At 41.3% G+C, this 15,312-nt stretch overlaps 1 protein-coding gene across 6 annotated transcripts; it reads right to left on the bottom strand.

Annotated features, from left to right (window-relative positions):
* Positions 1 to 1,305: 1,305 nt before the first annotated feature.
* On the bottom strand, positions 1,306 to 15,306 carry recql (RecQ helicase-like). 6 transcript variants are annotated; one of them, XM_020099944.2, is made up of 16 exons: positions 15,167 to 15,306; positions 13,526 to 13,580; positions 11,908 to 12,138; positions 11,408 to 11,587; positions 11,124 to 11,230; positions 10,357 to 10,555; positions 10,072 to 10,238; positions 9,708 to 9,789; positions 9,112 to 9,260; positions 8,494 to 8,611; positions 8,259 to 8,397; positions 7,335 to 7,426; positions 6,988 to 7,204; positions 6,662 to 6,791; positions 4,012 to 4,127; positions 1,306 to 2,785 (listed from the first exon to the last, which is right to left on the bottom strand). In XM_020099944.2, the coding sequence occupies exons 2-15, from the start codon at positions 13,530 to 13,532 to the stop codon at positions 4,023 to 4,025; spliced, it is 1,923 nt and encodes a 640-aa protein (XP_019955503.2). In that variant the 5' UTR covers positions 13,533 to 13,580; positions 15,167 to 15,306; the 3' UTR covers positions 1,306 to 2,785; positions 4,012 to 4,022. The 6 variants fall into 6 exon arrangements, with proteins under 6 accessions (XP_019955503.2, XP_069375796.1, XP_019955500.2 ...); XM_069519695.1 differs by having other exon boundaries at positions 14,973 to 15,257; XM_020099941.2 differs by lacking the exon at positions 4,012 to 4,127 and having other exon boundaries at positions 6,988 to 7,207.
* Positions 15,307 to 15,312: the final 6 nt, after the last annotated feature.

The following is a 15,312-nucleotide window of genomic DNA, read 5'->3' as shown; positions in this document are numbered from 1 at the left end:
TGTGAAAAACAACACTGGCTTGTATTCGGCCCTGGCCTGGATTCTCTTCAGTGGAAGAAGAGATCTCTGGCTCCCTGCAGTGGCTCTGGAGGAGAAGGCAGGTCTACCATTGTACCTTCATTACCGAGAACACACACACATACTCTGCCCCACTTCCACATTCCTTCTGTTTCACTATAACACCTCGTGGAATGATTGTGCCACTGGAAACAGTCTCCAGCTAAAACCACAGTTTCCAGTTCAGGAAACGCTGCACGCTCTGATTTAATCCAAATGTAGTGGACGAGGTGATTTTTCTACTTCTGTTCTCATGTTTAATTCAACAGCGTTTCCCCGTTTCCTTTTCCAAAAGCTTTGTCTGCTGTCTCTTCCAGCTGCAAAGGGCAACCTTGGGAATGAGATAGACAGAAAGAAAGGTCTCTGCACCAAATACATGGATCCAAAGGGTTGTATTTAGCCCCTTAGTTACTCATAGGTGTGTTTTTGGCTTCACATGTGATAAACCAATCAGAGAACCATCCCCCACCCCCCTAAAAGCCCCTTAGCAGATTGCTATTATAGGTGAATCAGCCAGGTAGAAGGAAAGTTTCTCTTCATGAAGGAGCAAATCATCTGTGCGTGAAACAAGCAGAGTGTAAAGTTGTTGGGCATTTGCCAATAGGCACATATTAGCCACTATCCTGATGATTAGCCTTACAAAATCACCAGTGACTCCAGATCAGGTTTTATTGGTTATAAACCTCATTTTCCTCAAGATAACAATGTCCCAATGGCGCGTCTAACCACACCATGGCTGCTACATTGGGCGTGAATACATTTCTTACTGAAACAACGCAGGTGCAGGGGAATTGCAACTGCATTAGTCTGACACTGGCAGACACTTGTATCCGTGTGTGAGATTGTCCAGAGAAAGACTTCCCCGGCTCAATTATGTGGATTGTGTTGAAGTGCACTCACATTTAAATACTGGGAATATTGTCTTGATACTCTACCTTCTTTTATTGATTTGTCACGGTTTTAAAAGAAAAGATCTTTCTCAGATTTTTGTGGGACAATAAATGGGTTTCTTAAGACGTCTCATCCACCATGTGACTTAATTTTTGTGGTCAACAGATTAGTCCCACATTGAGGCAACTTGCTGTCATAGGACAGTATATAGGAAAGTAAAACTGAGCATCAGTAAAATAAGCCTAATAATTAAAAATGGAATATAAGCATAGGTGAATAAAAAGCAACAATATAAACCTAATCAATAAAAATAGCAATAATACATACAACATTAATGATTGCACACTGAAGGTGTGATAAAGGTTTATGGTTTATTCTGAAATGTAATACATTTACAAAAAACAGAAAACGAATTGATCCAGATAGAAACAAGTGAAACTATATAGTACAGTATATCAGCAGAGTTACTACACATCATGATAACATAGTTTGCTATATTTCAGTGTTTTTTCACCTCATGTCTTATGCAGTATAGTGAACATTGATGTAATGTGAGTTATTAAAGTCTGTGGCTCATGCTTCTGGGACATCAGTGCTTTATGTGACATTTATAATAAAATAAGAAAGTTGGAGAAAGAAAATATGCTTCTTCCTTTGGGTTTTAATTCTTTTCTTAGTCCACCATGGGAGCTGAAGCAAAGACAAATATATAATTGAATTTCAGTTTCATACTTCAATACAGTACATGTATGAGATCATCCCAGTTCGCACAACCAAATAAAACTCAAATTATGTCAGTCTGTTATGAAAATCCCTTCACTTTTGAGAATTCAGTTTATTAGTTAGTCAGTCGGTTTTCAGCATCAATACAAAAAGAACAGAAAATGGAATCCAGCTTAAAAATCCAGATTCAGAACTTTAGATCCATTAAGAATCATAATTAGTAACAAAGCAGCTCCGTTATGAGATTTCTCACATTTTCATGAGCCTATGAAACACATTTTACTTCGTGAAATTATATCATTTTAGTTTTTAATAAAATAAGATTTTCCCTCCATGCATAATTGAAGGGATGAAGTGCTTGGCAGCATGTTTCTGTTCTTTCGTTTGACCAGCAGACATGTGTAAACAAAGCACCGTGACTACAGAGCAACAGCAGGAAACCTTTATGACCAAGCACCATTTTCTGATGTCAGCGGTGCAGCAGTTTGCGGCGGCTGCTGACTCGTGTCCACAGGCTGCGGGCCGTCTCCGCGATGGTCACCCTGCGGGGCAGACGCAGGCTCCTCAGAGGCTCCCTGATGCACGCCAGCACTCCCGGCTCGTTGGCCTTCCCCAGGTGCTCGTGGGAAATGTAGTTTATCCTCCTCAGCTGCTTGCTGTAATAGTTCCTCAACTCACAGAGCTCCTCAGCCGCAGTCTCAGAGATGACCGAGGTCCGGGATGGGGAGCCGGGCAAACTGCTGACATCGGCACAAGGTTTCCTCCTCGCTCTCTGAGGAGTGGTGGATTTCCGTTTGGAACAGGATTTGACTGGATGTGATGGGGTTTTCTGACTCTTGCTGACAACTGCATTATCTATTATGTTGATTTCAACCTCCAGGACATGTTGGGACATAATGGATCCTGTGGTGTCCTCTTCCTCTCCATGTCCACCTGCCAGCTGTTGCTTCACTTTGTTTGTCTGGCTGATTGGTTTCTGGTCCTGTTTCCTGGAGATGTTCCTCTGTTCTTTAAACACATTTTGTTTGGGTTGTGGGGAGCAGCTGCTGTCCATTTCAATGAGGTCAAAGGCTAAATCAACCTCCTCTTCATTAACTTTAACAGCTGATGCGTCCTGTAACCATGAAAACCATCATCAGAGGGCGAAGCATTTAAAACTTCATTGTGGAATAATCTAGAGCATGGGACACCTCAATGTCAGAACCACACTCTTTACTTGTATATCTTCTGAAGCAACATGTAGCTAGAATGAACAGACAGTTCATCCTGCCTCTCTTTGCAGTGCAGTGAGATTAAATTGTTAGTCAGTTTGATGAAATATTAGTGAAAGTTAGCAGCAGCATGCGTGGACAGGCTTGGGCAATACTTGACGTTTACAGTGTTGAATCTTCTTGATCAAATAGAGTCAATTATCTCACAAAGAGAGTCTCTGACAAACTAATGCACGACCTGTTGCTATCAGTAAACTAGGCTGTTTGCACAATGGAGTAAACTAGTAAGCAATATACAGACTATGTGTAAAAGTGGTGCCCTGGTGGGAACATCCTTACAGAAGTATCTTTAAGGTGGGTGAAGCCACCACATAAATAATTTAGCTGCATATGAACAGTTTTAATGCGGGGGAAGTTTTCTATGATCATAAGACTCTGAATCTAAACCGGCAGTAACTAACGGTAACCAGCGCTGTGTCACGAGGTAGATTTTTCAAAAACTATTTTTAAATAATTCAAAACAGCAATTAAAAGTTGTTGTGCCGACAATGTTTTCATTGCCCAAGCCTGCTGGGTACGAATGATTATGGTGTGTTCAGACAAAACGTGCAGCAAATTTTTCCTCACAGTGCGGCTCCATACAAAGTCAACAAATGCTAGTCACGTAACATTCTCCTGACTGAAGGACGAACCTATTGTTGCCATCTTAAGTCATCAGAAGTCGTATGCTACAACTTTTGTATCTAATAGACAAAACTAAAAAAGGAGAGGGCTCGGAGAAAAGTCTGAGAAACAGTAGGACGACAAGGTCACTTTTCAAAATTTGTGTCCGATACCTGATTTCGGCTCCGGGTTCTTCTAAAAATCAGGTTAGCTCTAGCATTAGCTGCTCTCCCTACACACAGCCACACAAGGTAAAAATAAGCTTTGCATTTGGTCTGAACACATCATTAGATGATATCATGCTTATTTATTTACAAATCATGAAGCTTTCCATTAAGCATCAATTAAATCAAATCATCAGTCCTCCATCACCCAGTCAGTCCGACACAAATGTGAAGGATGAAGGTCTGGACAGTTAATGCCAAAAGAAGCAGCAGTGAACAGAGAAAAGAATGATGGACTGTACTTTGTCAGGGACTAGGGGAGGCTTTTCTTGCTTTTCTTGGACACAGGGGCATCTCCAGCACTTTGAACTGATCTCTTTCCCTCTTTGGCTTTGCCCTGGACACTCGCAGCTTTTACCTGCAGGTCATTAACAACAGTCTTTACCTGAGAGGGTTCACAACTACATGGAGTAGGCGATGAACACTACAGGGGAGGACATTGGACACTCGGGTCAGGACAAGGATGTACATAAATCAGTATCTTCCATGGTTTCCCTGCATGAGCTGAGGACAGAGGTCAAACAATCCTGTCCACTGAACTCACGTCATGTTTCAGATTTCAGCTCCATCTTTCTACATGGACATTTTCATGACCTGATAAAACTTTACCCCCTCCACTAACCAGTATTTATTGCAGTAAATGCAAGGTTAGGGTTGAAACCAGCAACCCTTTATTGCATTATTGCTGGTTTTATTAAAATATTCTGTTTTTAACTTGTCTGAAACAAAGACAACATGATTCCAAGAATGAAGCCAAAATATCTCTGATACGAGTGCTGCCGTCTTGCACTGATGACGTCACTGGGAGCCTGGGGAAATGATCGTGGACTGGAGCCGGAATATAAAGGTCCCACCGATGCAAGTCGGTCTCAGCTGTCAATCATGATGTTTCAGCCCCATCATTAAATAAATAATAAAACCAAACGTATCAGGAACATGAACACTTGATTATCAGTGTGATTAGAGCTACAAATATTTGTGAAAATGTTATTTATGTGTGAGTTTTTTTAGTTTGGTCCATGTCCAATCAGCTCTAATGGAGGAGCAGGGCTATGACCTGTACAGCCACCAGGGAGCGACCCAGATGTTTTGGCTTCACTTTTGTTAACTGCTATGTCATCCATCTTTTTAAAAAGTATATGGACTTGCTAAACCCAGGTAATGTTTGCCCAATAAATGAGTTTAATATTGAGAAAAATTAATATTTACTTTAAATTATTTTAACTGAAGGAGCTCAGTTCTCATTCATACTATTATTGCATCCTTAAAAAGATGACAACTCCAATACTGCTGAGGCAATTACAGTTATTATTGATTGTTGATGAAGACCATGAGAACTGACTGAAAGCTTTGTACACAGAAGCATAGAAGTTGACTTTAGATTACGATTATTTGTCTGACTATTTTCCCCCAAAACATAAAGTACATAAAACCAATACTTGTATCGTAATACTTTTTCATCATTTTAGTAATAGAGCACACCATGGTGCAGAATTCGATGCCAAAAGGTTTGGCCAGTGGAATCTACATGATCTGCAATGGTTCATCTATGATTAATGCAGTTAGAAGACTAATGATCATTATCAGCAGCTTTGTGATGGTGGTGCGAAGGTTATTTGTTTTCACGCAGTTGAACATAAACAACGTAAAACTCCGAAGAACAGGCTTTTGTATGGGCCGCCAGATTCTCAGTGTACAGAGGAAAACTTACAACATTTCGCTTGAATTTGAAAGACTTACCTCTGGCCTTTTAGAGACAATTAGAAAACATTTTTAAAGTGATAAAGAGAAAGGACTAGAAGGAGAAAGTGAGACTTCACAAAGAGAACAAAAACTACTGGAAGGAAAATAATCACATTAATGAACAAACAGGAGATAAAAAGAAAAAAGTTTAGTGCAGAACTAAAAAGAAGAGATCAACATCTACTGGAGTTTTATAGAATAAAAACTTAGACGTCTACTCATGAAAAGCAACAATCCTCCTGCTACCATTATCTCTCTTGCATCTCTTACTAATGTCAAGTTTTTTTGGGGAGAAAGTTGACTCCCAATAAAACAGCGTTTGCCTTAAAACTCCAGTATCAGTTAAACTCAGTTTAAGATTTCACATCACTTGGCTAAAGCAGCTACTATACTAGAAAACACAAAGTTTACAATGTTAAAAATAACAATATATCCATCCTGTGGCTTAAAAAGGCACCAAGAACAAAAGCAATTTGAAGAAGGGCAGATGTTCACTTTATATATTGGGGTCGAACAATGTTATGGCATCTAATTTTATAGTATTTATTAATAAAGATTTAAGAAATCATTGTGAGTGCAGCTGAAATTGACACAAGTGCACAATAACCGTGCTTATTTTTTGTGCAAGTGTCATCTAAGACAAGCTTTCTTTTATTAGTAATGTCTTCATGTGGCCACCAAACAATTTCTTTCCACACCTCCACCTCACTCACAAGCTGTTTGATTTGAATGTGTCAGAAAGGTTGCACATTAATCATCGCAGTCATTTGTATTTATTTAAGGTTGAATGTGGGCGTGTAAAGGGCGGGACATGAGGCTGATCTGCTTATGGATATTTCCCTCGTGGAATGTGATTTACCGAAGGAACATTACCTTCAGGGGTGCGTTCATGTGCATGGTTTTATAAATCAGATTATTTTTGTGCATATGACACAAACTCTTTTAGCTTGAATCCTAAGCGCTATTTTATAAATGACGCCCCGGATCTGTTTATACTGAAGCTTAGTGAGACAGAATGGAAACTGGATCCAAAATCAGTAATAAAACAGTTGAGGGAGATAGTTTTGGTTTGAAAAAGCCGACATCATAACAAGCAGCTTGACACAGCGCAGCTTCTATTTGGCTGTGCTGTGGTCAGAATAAACTCACCACAGCAGATTCGGACCCTGCTGTCCTCATCTTCATGCTGAGTTTATGAGTCTGGTTCTTCAACAGAGGAGCTTTGTTGCCCAGCTTCACGTAGACGTAGGTGGTGTATGGTGTGAAGCTGAAGTCCTGGCTGAACCAAAAGAGCAGACAGGGAAGAGTTAACACACATTTAAACGGTCCCACAAATGCTTTAACCGACTATGTCTTTACACAGAGTCCAACACATCTTTTAGGAGAAACTGGTTGAATAGTTGCAGAAGACAATGTGATAATTCACAATATATAAAAATCCTAATTAAATGAAAACAGCCACTAGACGAGGTCACCTGAGGTATCCCTGCAGCAGCAGTCGCACAATAACAGCTTCGACCTGCAGCCGAGGCAGCGTAGTGGTCTGAATCATCTTCCTGCGCTTCACCGGGCCTTTTCCCATCCAGGCCTCCACCAGCTTCAGAGGAGTCAGCTTCTCATCCATGGACGCCGCCAGTTCCAATATCTGCACCACTTGCCGGGCATCCTGGGTAATGTCCACAGTCGCGAAGTCTGCTGGAGTAAAGATTAGATCATGGCTAAGTGGAGTCACAAAAGACGTCTTTACAAACACTAAGCTGAAATGTCAAACACACAAGCAGGCTTCCCATTAAAACACACACACACACACACACACACGCACCTTTCTGGTGACGGCAAATATCACACATCTTGTTGCAGCCTTCATCGTCCCACACCTCATCAAAATGTTCAGCCATGAGAAACCGCCGACACCTTCACACAATAAACATGACATGTTCAAGTTAAGCAGTAATATCAGTTATCTATCGTCATGTCTATCACACGATGTCAAATCGCATGTGTGTAGCTGCTTCCAGACCTGCACTGAGCTCCAGACGTTCTCTGGATGGATATTAAAATACAAATGTCTGAGTAAGAGGCTCTGGGCTTTCTGGACGTTCTGCTGAATTTCTTCAGCCCCCTAGTAAAACCTCTGGATTACATCCAGTTGAGTTCATTTGAGAAAACAGCAGGAGTTCCAATGCAGTATTCATGTGAGCGAGTGGGTGCACTGATGACGTTTTAAACACACGACAGATGCAAAAATGAAAAAAACTAAACAAATATCTCAGGATGAAAAAACGGCGCCATATATGTAGAAGACACTGAAAAAAGATGTCAAGAGAGCTTTTTTTTAATGAATGTATCTGAGCAGAGAATCTCCTGCTGTAGTGTGTATCCTGATTGATGAACAGAACAGTGACACCCAACCTGCTGCCACTGCTGCAGGTTCAGCATGTTGAGCACTCTCATTGCAGATTCCCCGGGGCACATTCGAGTCAGCAGTGTGGAGGAAATAAATGATATTGAACTGAAGCGAGACTCAAAAATCAGGGTCTGACGCCTAAATGTGGATTCAGAGAAGTGTTTGTGTATGGGTAGTGAGAGGAATCAAAATTCCACATGCATGGTAAGTTTGTTTGTATTTGCTGTAGATTTGCATATTGCACAAACACAATATGTTCATCTATTAATTATTTATCAATAAAATAGCTGTTTGGTTGGCATCCAACCACCTTAAAATGTGTGTGTGTGTGTGTTTTACCTGTCAACATTCTGGCAGTAGTCGACCATCTTCAGCATCTTCTGTTGACCAACGTTCTCCATCAGCACCAAGGTGCTGATCCTGAAGATATCCATGAAACCGAAGTAGACGATGCAGTCTGCTGATTTGCTGTCTCGACCTGCAGACAGGGAATAAGACTTTTCTATCTGCAAATATACTAGAGCAGAGCATAGTAGCACATGCTGTCCTGATAAGAGAGGAGCTGTGTCTCTACCTGCACGTCCACTCTCCTGGTAGTAGTTCTCGATGGACTTGCTGATTGTGTGGTGGATGACAAACCTGACGTCGGGCTTGTCGATGCCCATGCCAAAAGCCACAGTGGCTACAATCACCTGGAGGACAACAAAGTTGTACACAAACACAAATATAACACGGGCAACTCCACTATCTAAGTTGTGTTTATACAAAGTGGGCGCTAATTTACAGTAGATGTCAACTTCCTTTGATTTTTGTCTGACTTTTCATGGAAAAATATAATTTCAGATACAAAGACGTGAAAAATTGTATAACAGATTGTTATAGATTAACGTGATGCTACTATGCAAAGACACAGGGCTGTAGTGGTGTTTAACGTTACGTTTAAGTCATTTTAAATGTAAAATCCATATCTATATTTTTAACTGTGTGCGGATCAAACAAAAATAGGTCACCAGCAGATTGGAAAGCCATTACCATGCTGCTTGCATGTCATGGTTGGGAGAGTCCAGTGTTTCTTAAGGGGATGAAAGTCTGCCCATATATAAGGCCAGTATTCTCACCATGAACCAAAGGACAAAGTAAAAGTTGGCCTAGTGCTTATAGAAGCAGCAATATGAGTGTCACAACCCAATACCCTGATTTTGTTGGTGGTCCACTGCCTGTGAACCTGGGACTTATCGTCAGGGTTCATGTTGGCGTGGTAGGGAGAGGCCACAATGTCCCGCTTCTGGAGGTCAGATGAAACCGATTCTGCATCCTTCTGAGAGAACACATACACAATCCCTGTGGCGTGGACACAAACACACAGACACACACACACACACGGAAATACGCTAGGTGAATATATATATATATACAATTCTAATTATCTATGTAATCAAATCTAACAAATTCTCTTTAAAAATGGATTACAGTACATTATATACCTTTAATTAGGGCTGATCCGAATGCTTTGCCATGGTAACAAAGATCCAAATCAGTATTCAAGTGCTGCATTTTTTTATATATCATTATTATGTACTATTATGTATCAAAAAAGAGATTTAAATCCATTGTTATAAATGATCATTACTTATATTTTGTTATTATCACACAAGCCACTATATTATCTGTGTTTTATGTGTCACAGGTCTCAAGCAACGTTACCAGCACTGACACTGACAGGCTTCAAAGTCCCATACATGATATTCCATACAGCCCTACTTTCAGCAGTATTGTTTTCTGTTTTACCTGACTGGTTCTTGTATCTGTTCTTGATCAGAGAGGCGATGTCACTTATCACTGCCTCATTATCAGACGCTTTAATACGAACCTGAGAACAAAAAAACTGTCTGTTAGTGTCACTGTTACAATTTTTACATGTTGTGACATCGACGTGTTGAATCCGTTATGTTTGTAAGTGCAAGGATCAAAAGCTGTGCTACAGTCATTTTCTTTTATTTGATTTTTGGATTGTAGCAATGGGCTAAACATGCAAATCGAAACACTTTGTAGATGCTTTAATTTTCATGTTTTGTAAGCAGCTGAAATCGGAGACCAGATGGAAGTAGGATCAGAGGAGTAGTAAGTGTGTGTGTGTGTCTGTGGTTACCACCTCATAGTAGAGATTGGTTCGGTTGAAGGAGGCGGAGATCGTCATTGGCTGTTTCACGCACAGGATCTTCTCGCAGTCCTTGAGGACGCTGCTGGTTGCCGTGGCAGTGAGGCCGATCAGCGGCACTTTGGGGAACTGCCTCTTCAGTATTCCCAGCAGTTTATAATCTACGGTAAAAAGATGATGAATTATTGTGACACACACTAAAACCTTTTTTCAACATAAACTCACTATTTGATCTAAAGAAGAAGATTGAGGTTTTTCTGAGTAAACACGAGCCGTCACCTGGTCTGAAGTCATGTCCCCACTGGCTGCAGCAGTGCACCTCGTCCACAGTGATACGACTCAGCAGGTTTGCCTTGTAGGCCTTCTCCAAACGAGACATGAGCAGCTTGCTCTTGGCGATCTTCTCTGGAGTCACATACACCAGCTTGTAAGGGGACTTCGCATCAATCATTCCAGCCATGACTGCCTTGACATGCTCCTTAAAGTAAAAAACATTTTTCATGTGAGCACAGTCGTTTAAAACATCACTGTCATCCACACTAATGTGGCGAGAACAACCCCTGCTTCACCACAAATATAGAATTTAGTCTGTGATGATGACAGCTTCCTAAATGTAGATTTTGACCTGCAATAACTATATCTGTCCACCTGGGGGCACTGGATTCAAGTTGTAAACTCAACAACAATTTTTCATCACCTTTTTTTTTTTAATGTAGCAAACAGTTGCTTATTCATACATCAACAGTGACGGAGTTTGTGCTCGTCTGATGACCCCCTACATGCTGCCCTATGTTTAAGAGCCACTTGCTGACTGATTTTCTGAATGCAACGTATGACGGTTTGATCAGAACTTTTCTAAATGAAAACTGCTGCCTCTGAGATCAGTGATAGTGACCCAAACAGTAAAGCTGCAAACCAGACAGCTAAACAATGACTTAAAGCTCGCTGAAGAAATCTACAGAATTCAATTTTACATTGTTTGCATATTGTTATTTTATATAAAAGCAATGATAAAACCAAAAATATTCATTTTAAGTCGTTGCTACCTTGCTACTGGATGCATTCAGCATGGCTGCTTCCACATTCATTGAGTTTAGGTACATGATCTGGTCTTCCATTAGGGACACCAAGGGAGAGACAACTAGTGTAAAACCTGAAAGACACACACACACACACACAAACAGATGTGTGGTTACAGATAAGTCACACAGAATGATCTTATGAACTTTTACGTTGTGTGTAACCATGAGCTGTGTGAAGGACATGGGTTTATCTCCAGCACTGTATTTGTGTACGTGTGTGTGTGTAGAATGAGCATGTTTCGGCGTACCCTCGGAGCAGACTGCAGGCAGCTGGTAGCAGAGGCTTTTTCCTCTTCCTGTCGGCATAACCAGGAAGAGATCTCTGCCTGACAGGGTCAGATTGATGGCCCTGAGCTGCAGTGGTCTGAACGTGGAGAGACTGAATGATTCCTTTAGCTGCTTCTCCACTGCTTTGGACCATGGGAAATCTAACAAACATGAAGAGATAAGGAGAAGTCAACACACAAACCTACTGAGGCTAAAACCTGTTTTACACACACATTTGTGCATATGCAGGTTTTTTATACATAAACCTGCTAAAAAGGCATTTGACTCCCTTCCCATTTATCTGTCAGTGCTTCATGTTCATGTTCAACAACTGAGGCACTCTCTCACCTCACTGTGCAATGTTAAAAGCTGATAAAAACCTGTGTCTACTGCAGAGGCATTTGACGATTGAATCCATTCCCATTGCAGACAAAAGTGAGATGTTAGTGGGCTTTTATGTGAAGCCATGTGTTAACAATACCTGAGCCATCATAGCGCTGAATCTCCTCTTTGCTCATTCTAGACTGAGCTCCAGATGACTTTGAGGAAGTCGAGGAGGACGATGACTGCGCAGCGTCACAGGCCTCGTCCAACTGCTGCAGCAATGCATTCTTGCGAGAAGTCAGGTCAGTCTGCTTCTGCAGGAGCTCCGTGATCTGCAGCTCCACCGACTCCAGCTCAGCCTCCACTGAGTCCAGCTCTTCCTGCACATCTGAAGAACAAACACACCAGGAACACCGTCAGCTGGCGAAGCTGGACAAGGCATGCTCTCGTTTTTGCAGAATCCAGATATTATAAGATACAATCGAACGCACAATGGTAATAAAAGTATGCAAGTGGATATAAAAAAGGTACTTCAACATCTATATTATCTAAACAGTGTCAAAACATTGATTCAAGATAACAGACTTTCATGTGAAACTAACTCTCACAGATGTCAGTCTTATACCATTTATATGCTACCTGCCAGTGTGATGGCTGTTGGAATTGTGACATCAATATCCACTCCTACAATTTAGTTTTCAAAAATGAAGACAGTGATTTAAGCAGAATACATGGGTGGCAAGTTGTCTCCCTGCTTATGTTGACAGTGTGAACATGGTGGATACTGTCAGGTCTCACACATGCACGGGTACTAATCCTCCGAGGCTCACACCTCCACAGCTAATGAGCTCTTTCTCTTTGTACCTTCCCCAGAGTCCCTTTGGGGCTGTGGCATAGTAATCTGCTGTTTGTCCCCATGATTGTCAACCTTCTCTCAACGAGAAACAACTTCAGGTTTACCACAGAGGACCTTGTGACTGTTTACGTCTTGGAACTGTTCGCTGTTTAATGAGGTTTAGCTCATTTCCCATGCAAATTAAAAGTGATGCAAAGCAGTTCAGTGACTTTCTTTTTCAATCCGGCGTCGTCAGACCAATTTTCATTTGCAAATGGTTCTTTTTGTGAAACGTGAATACAGCATGCAGCTGTTTGTTATTCTGTTTGAGAAACACAACATTTAAATTGTTACTGAAGCCAAGGAGGTTATGTTTTCACTCCTGTGCAATAGTTGGTTGTTGGTTTGTAAGCAAGATTACGCAAATAGCTACAAGAAGGGATACAAGATGTGGAATAGGTCACTTTATTAGTGCGAAAAAGGACTTTTCCACTATTTCTCAGGGATTTGATGCAGCGTAACTGAATTTCATTGGCCCTTGGTGTGAAAATTTAATTTAGCTGATGCTTTTATCCAAAGCGACTTACAATAAGTGCATCAACCATGAGAGAACAAACCCAGAACAACAAGAATCAAGTATGTACATAAGTGCTATGAAATATATATATATCCCTTTTTTGTTTGGTGGTTTGCTCACAGTGAGGGAGCAGCAAGCCGACTGGAAGATGCTGCGCGGAGTGGACGGGCTGGGATGTAAGGTTTGACCATTTCCTGGATGCAGACTGGACCCCAGCCCCATCTTATAAAAATGGTTGTGATTGGCCTGACATTGGTTGGTTGAGTTGAAAGTGAGAGTGAATAACCGTGAGCGTTCTGATTGGTCTGGTGTCCAGGTCGGTTCGCTATTTACATCAACACTGAAAGAACAGAACAGACTTACCATCCATGTTTCTCAACCGATGAGCTGGCTTTCACTTTGTCAGAGATGTGATTCCCTGTAAGACAGTGACACAAGTTCAACATGTTCCGTTATGAACTACTGTTACAATTCAACTATAAAGCTCTGGATTTGCACCTCAGACACATCTCAAACCTTTTGATTCAATATGTGCCCTGACGTATCCTAAGGTCCTCTGCAGCCTCTGAGGTGACCAGGCCTCCATATCCTTTTTTAAATCTCTCTGAATGACACATTTTATTGGTGGGCTTTCCTCGGGTTCCGATCTCACCGACTATTTTAACCCTTTTATAATGTTTTATTGGATCTTGTTTTAAAGGTCCAGTGTGTAAGATTTAGTTGAAAGGGATTTTTGACAGAAATCAAGATGAGTATTTAACTGCGACATGAAACTTCACCTCTAGATGTCACTGAATTCTACACACTGCACCTTTAACTCTTTTCTCATCTATAGCACTTTTTATTTTTGTATTTTTGCTCCAATGTGTGATTGCTTTTAATTGATTATTGTTGTTTGCTGTTAATTTTTTAACTTGTAAATGTGTGTTTTAAAGGTGCCCTTTTATCATTGGTGCTCCTTAATCTTGATATTGCTTCTTTGTGTGAGCTGTGTGTGTGTGTGTGTGTTACAACTCTCGTTCACTGTTTCACAGTCATTCGTTTGATGAAAGTGAAAAGTGCTTGTGCATTTGAATTCCTCAGATGATGGTTCAGCACTGACACTGACAGACTTACAAGTTCCAACTATGAACCCACAAGCTCCAAAGGCCCAAACACGGTATTCTTCCCTCTCATCACATCACATATTCTATTATTAGTTCTCTATGTGAGTGACATTCGTTTTCACTCTGTTGCATTCCATAGCTCGGTGAAAGTGAAAGTGACAGACAGAAAGTGTTGATTCTTTTCAGTTCTCCACGTGGAGTAAACGCATGTCACTAAGTAACACACTCATTGTAACTTCCCTCCTCTGTGTGAGCTGTGTGTGTGTTACAACTCTCCTTCACTGTTTCACAGTCATTAGTTTGATGAAAGTGAAAAGTGCTTGTGCATTTGAATTCTTCAGATGATGGTGCACAACTGTCTCCCCTCTTTTTCACCCATCTCTCCTCTCTTCCCCGTGTTTCCCTGATCATCACATCATATATTCTGTTATTAGTTCTCCATGTGAGTGACTTTGAGAGTTTACATTCATTTTCACTCGGCTGCATTCCATAACTCGGTGAAAGTGAAAGTGACAAGACAGGAAGTGATTTCCACATGGAGTTAACTCATCGTCAATAAGTAACACATTCATTGTAACTTCCCTCCACACACAGTTTGACTAACACTTCTACACCCACTAAAAAGACACAAGCTAACCTTTCAAGCCATTTTTGTCGCATTAGCCACACAGCACAACAAGCTCATTTAGTTCAGCTCGGCTCACCTGCTCCGCCTCACCATTAGCTGTTAGCTTGTTTACGGCTCATTAAATCAACCCTGGACACTGGAGCGTGGGATTCCTCCGTGTCCCTCCGTGTCACGGTTTCTCTTCTCGCGCACGATTCAATGAGAAGAACACGTCCCTGTCCACTTGTGAGCGACATTAACTAAAGTCTGAGTGAAATGCCCCACACTCACCCCACAGTGATCACCAGAGCCCGGGTGCGGAGCCTCTCCTCCTCTCGGTTGCTATAGACACTGAACCAAACTGAGCTGCCGGAAGATCTACTTTCTTTCTCCGAGGGAAAGTGCGCGGTAACTCTGCCCTTTATATTGCCTGCCAG

This window comes from Paralichthys olivaceus, chromosome 23 (genome assembly GCF_024713975.1).
Source record: "Paralichthys olivaceus isolate ysfri-2021 chromosome 23, ASM2471397v2, whole genome shotgun sequence".
Classification (NCBI taxonomy): domain Eukaryota; kingdom Metazoa; phylum Chordata; class Actinopteri; order Pleuronectiformes; family Paralichthyidae; genus Paralichthys; species Paralichthys olivaceus.
The sequence above is the reverse complement of the archived record's forward strand: the minus strand, read 5'-3'. Positions and strand labels throughout refer to the sequence as shown.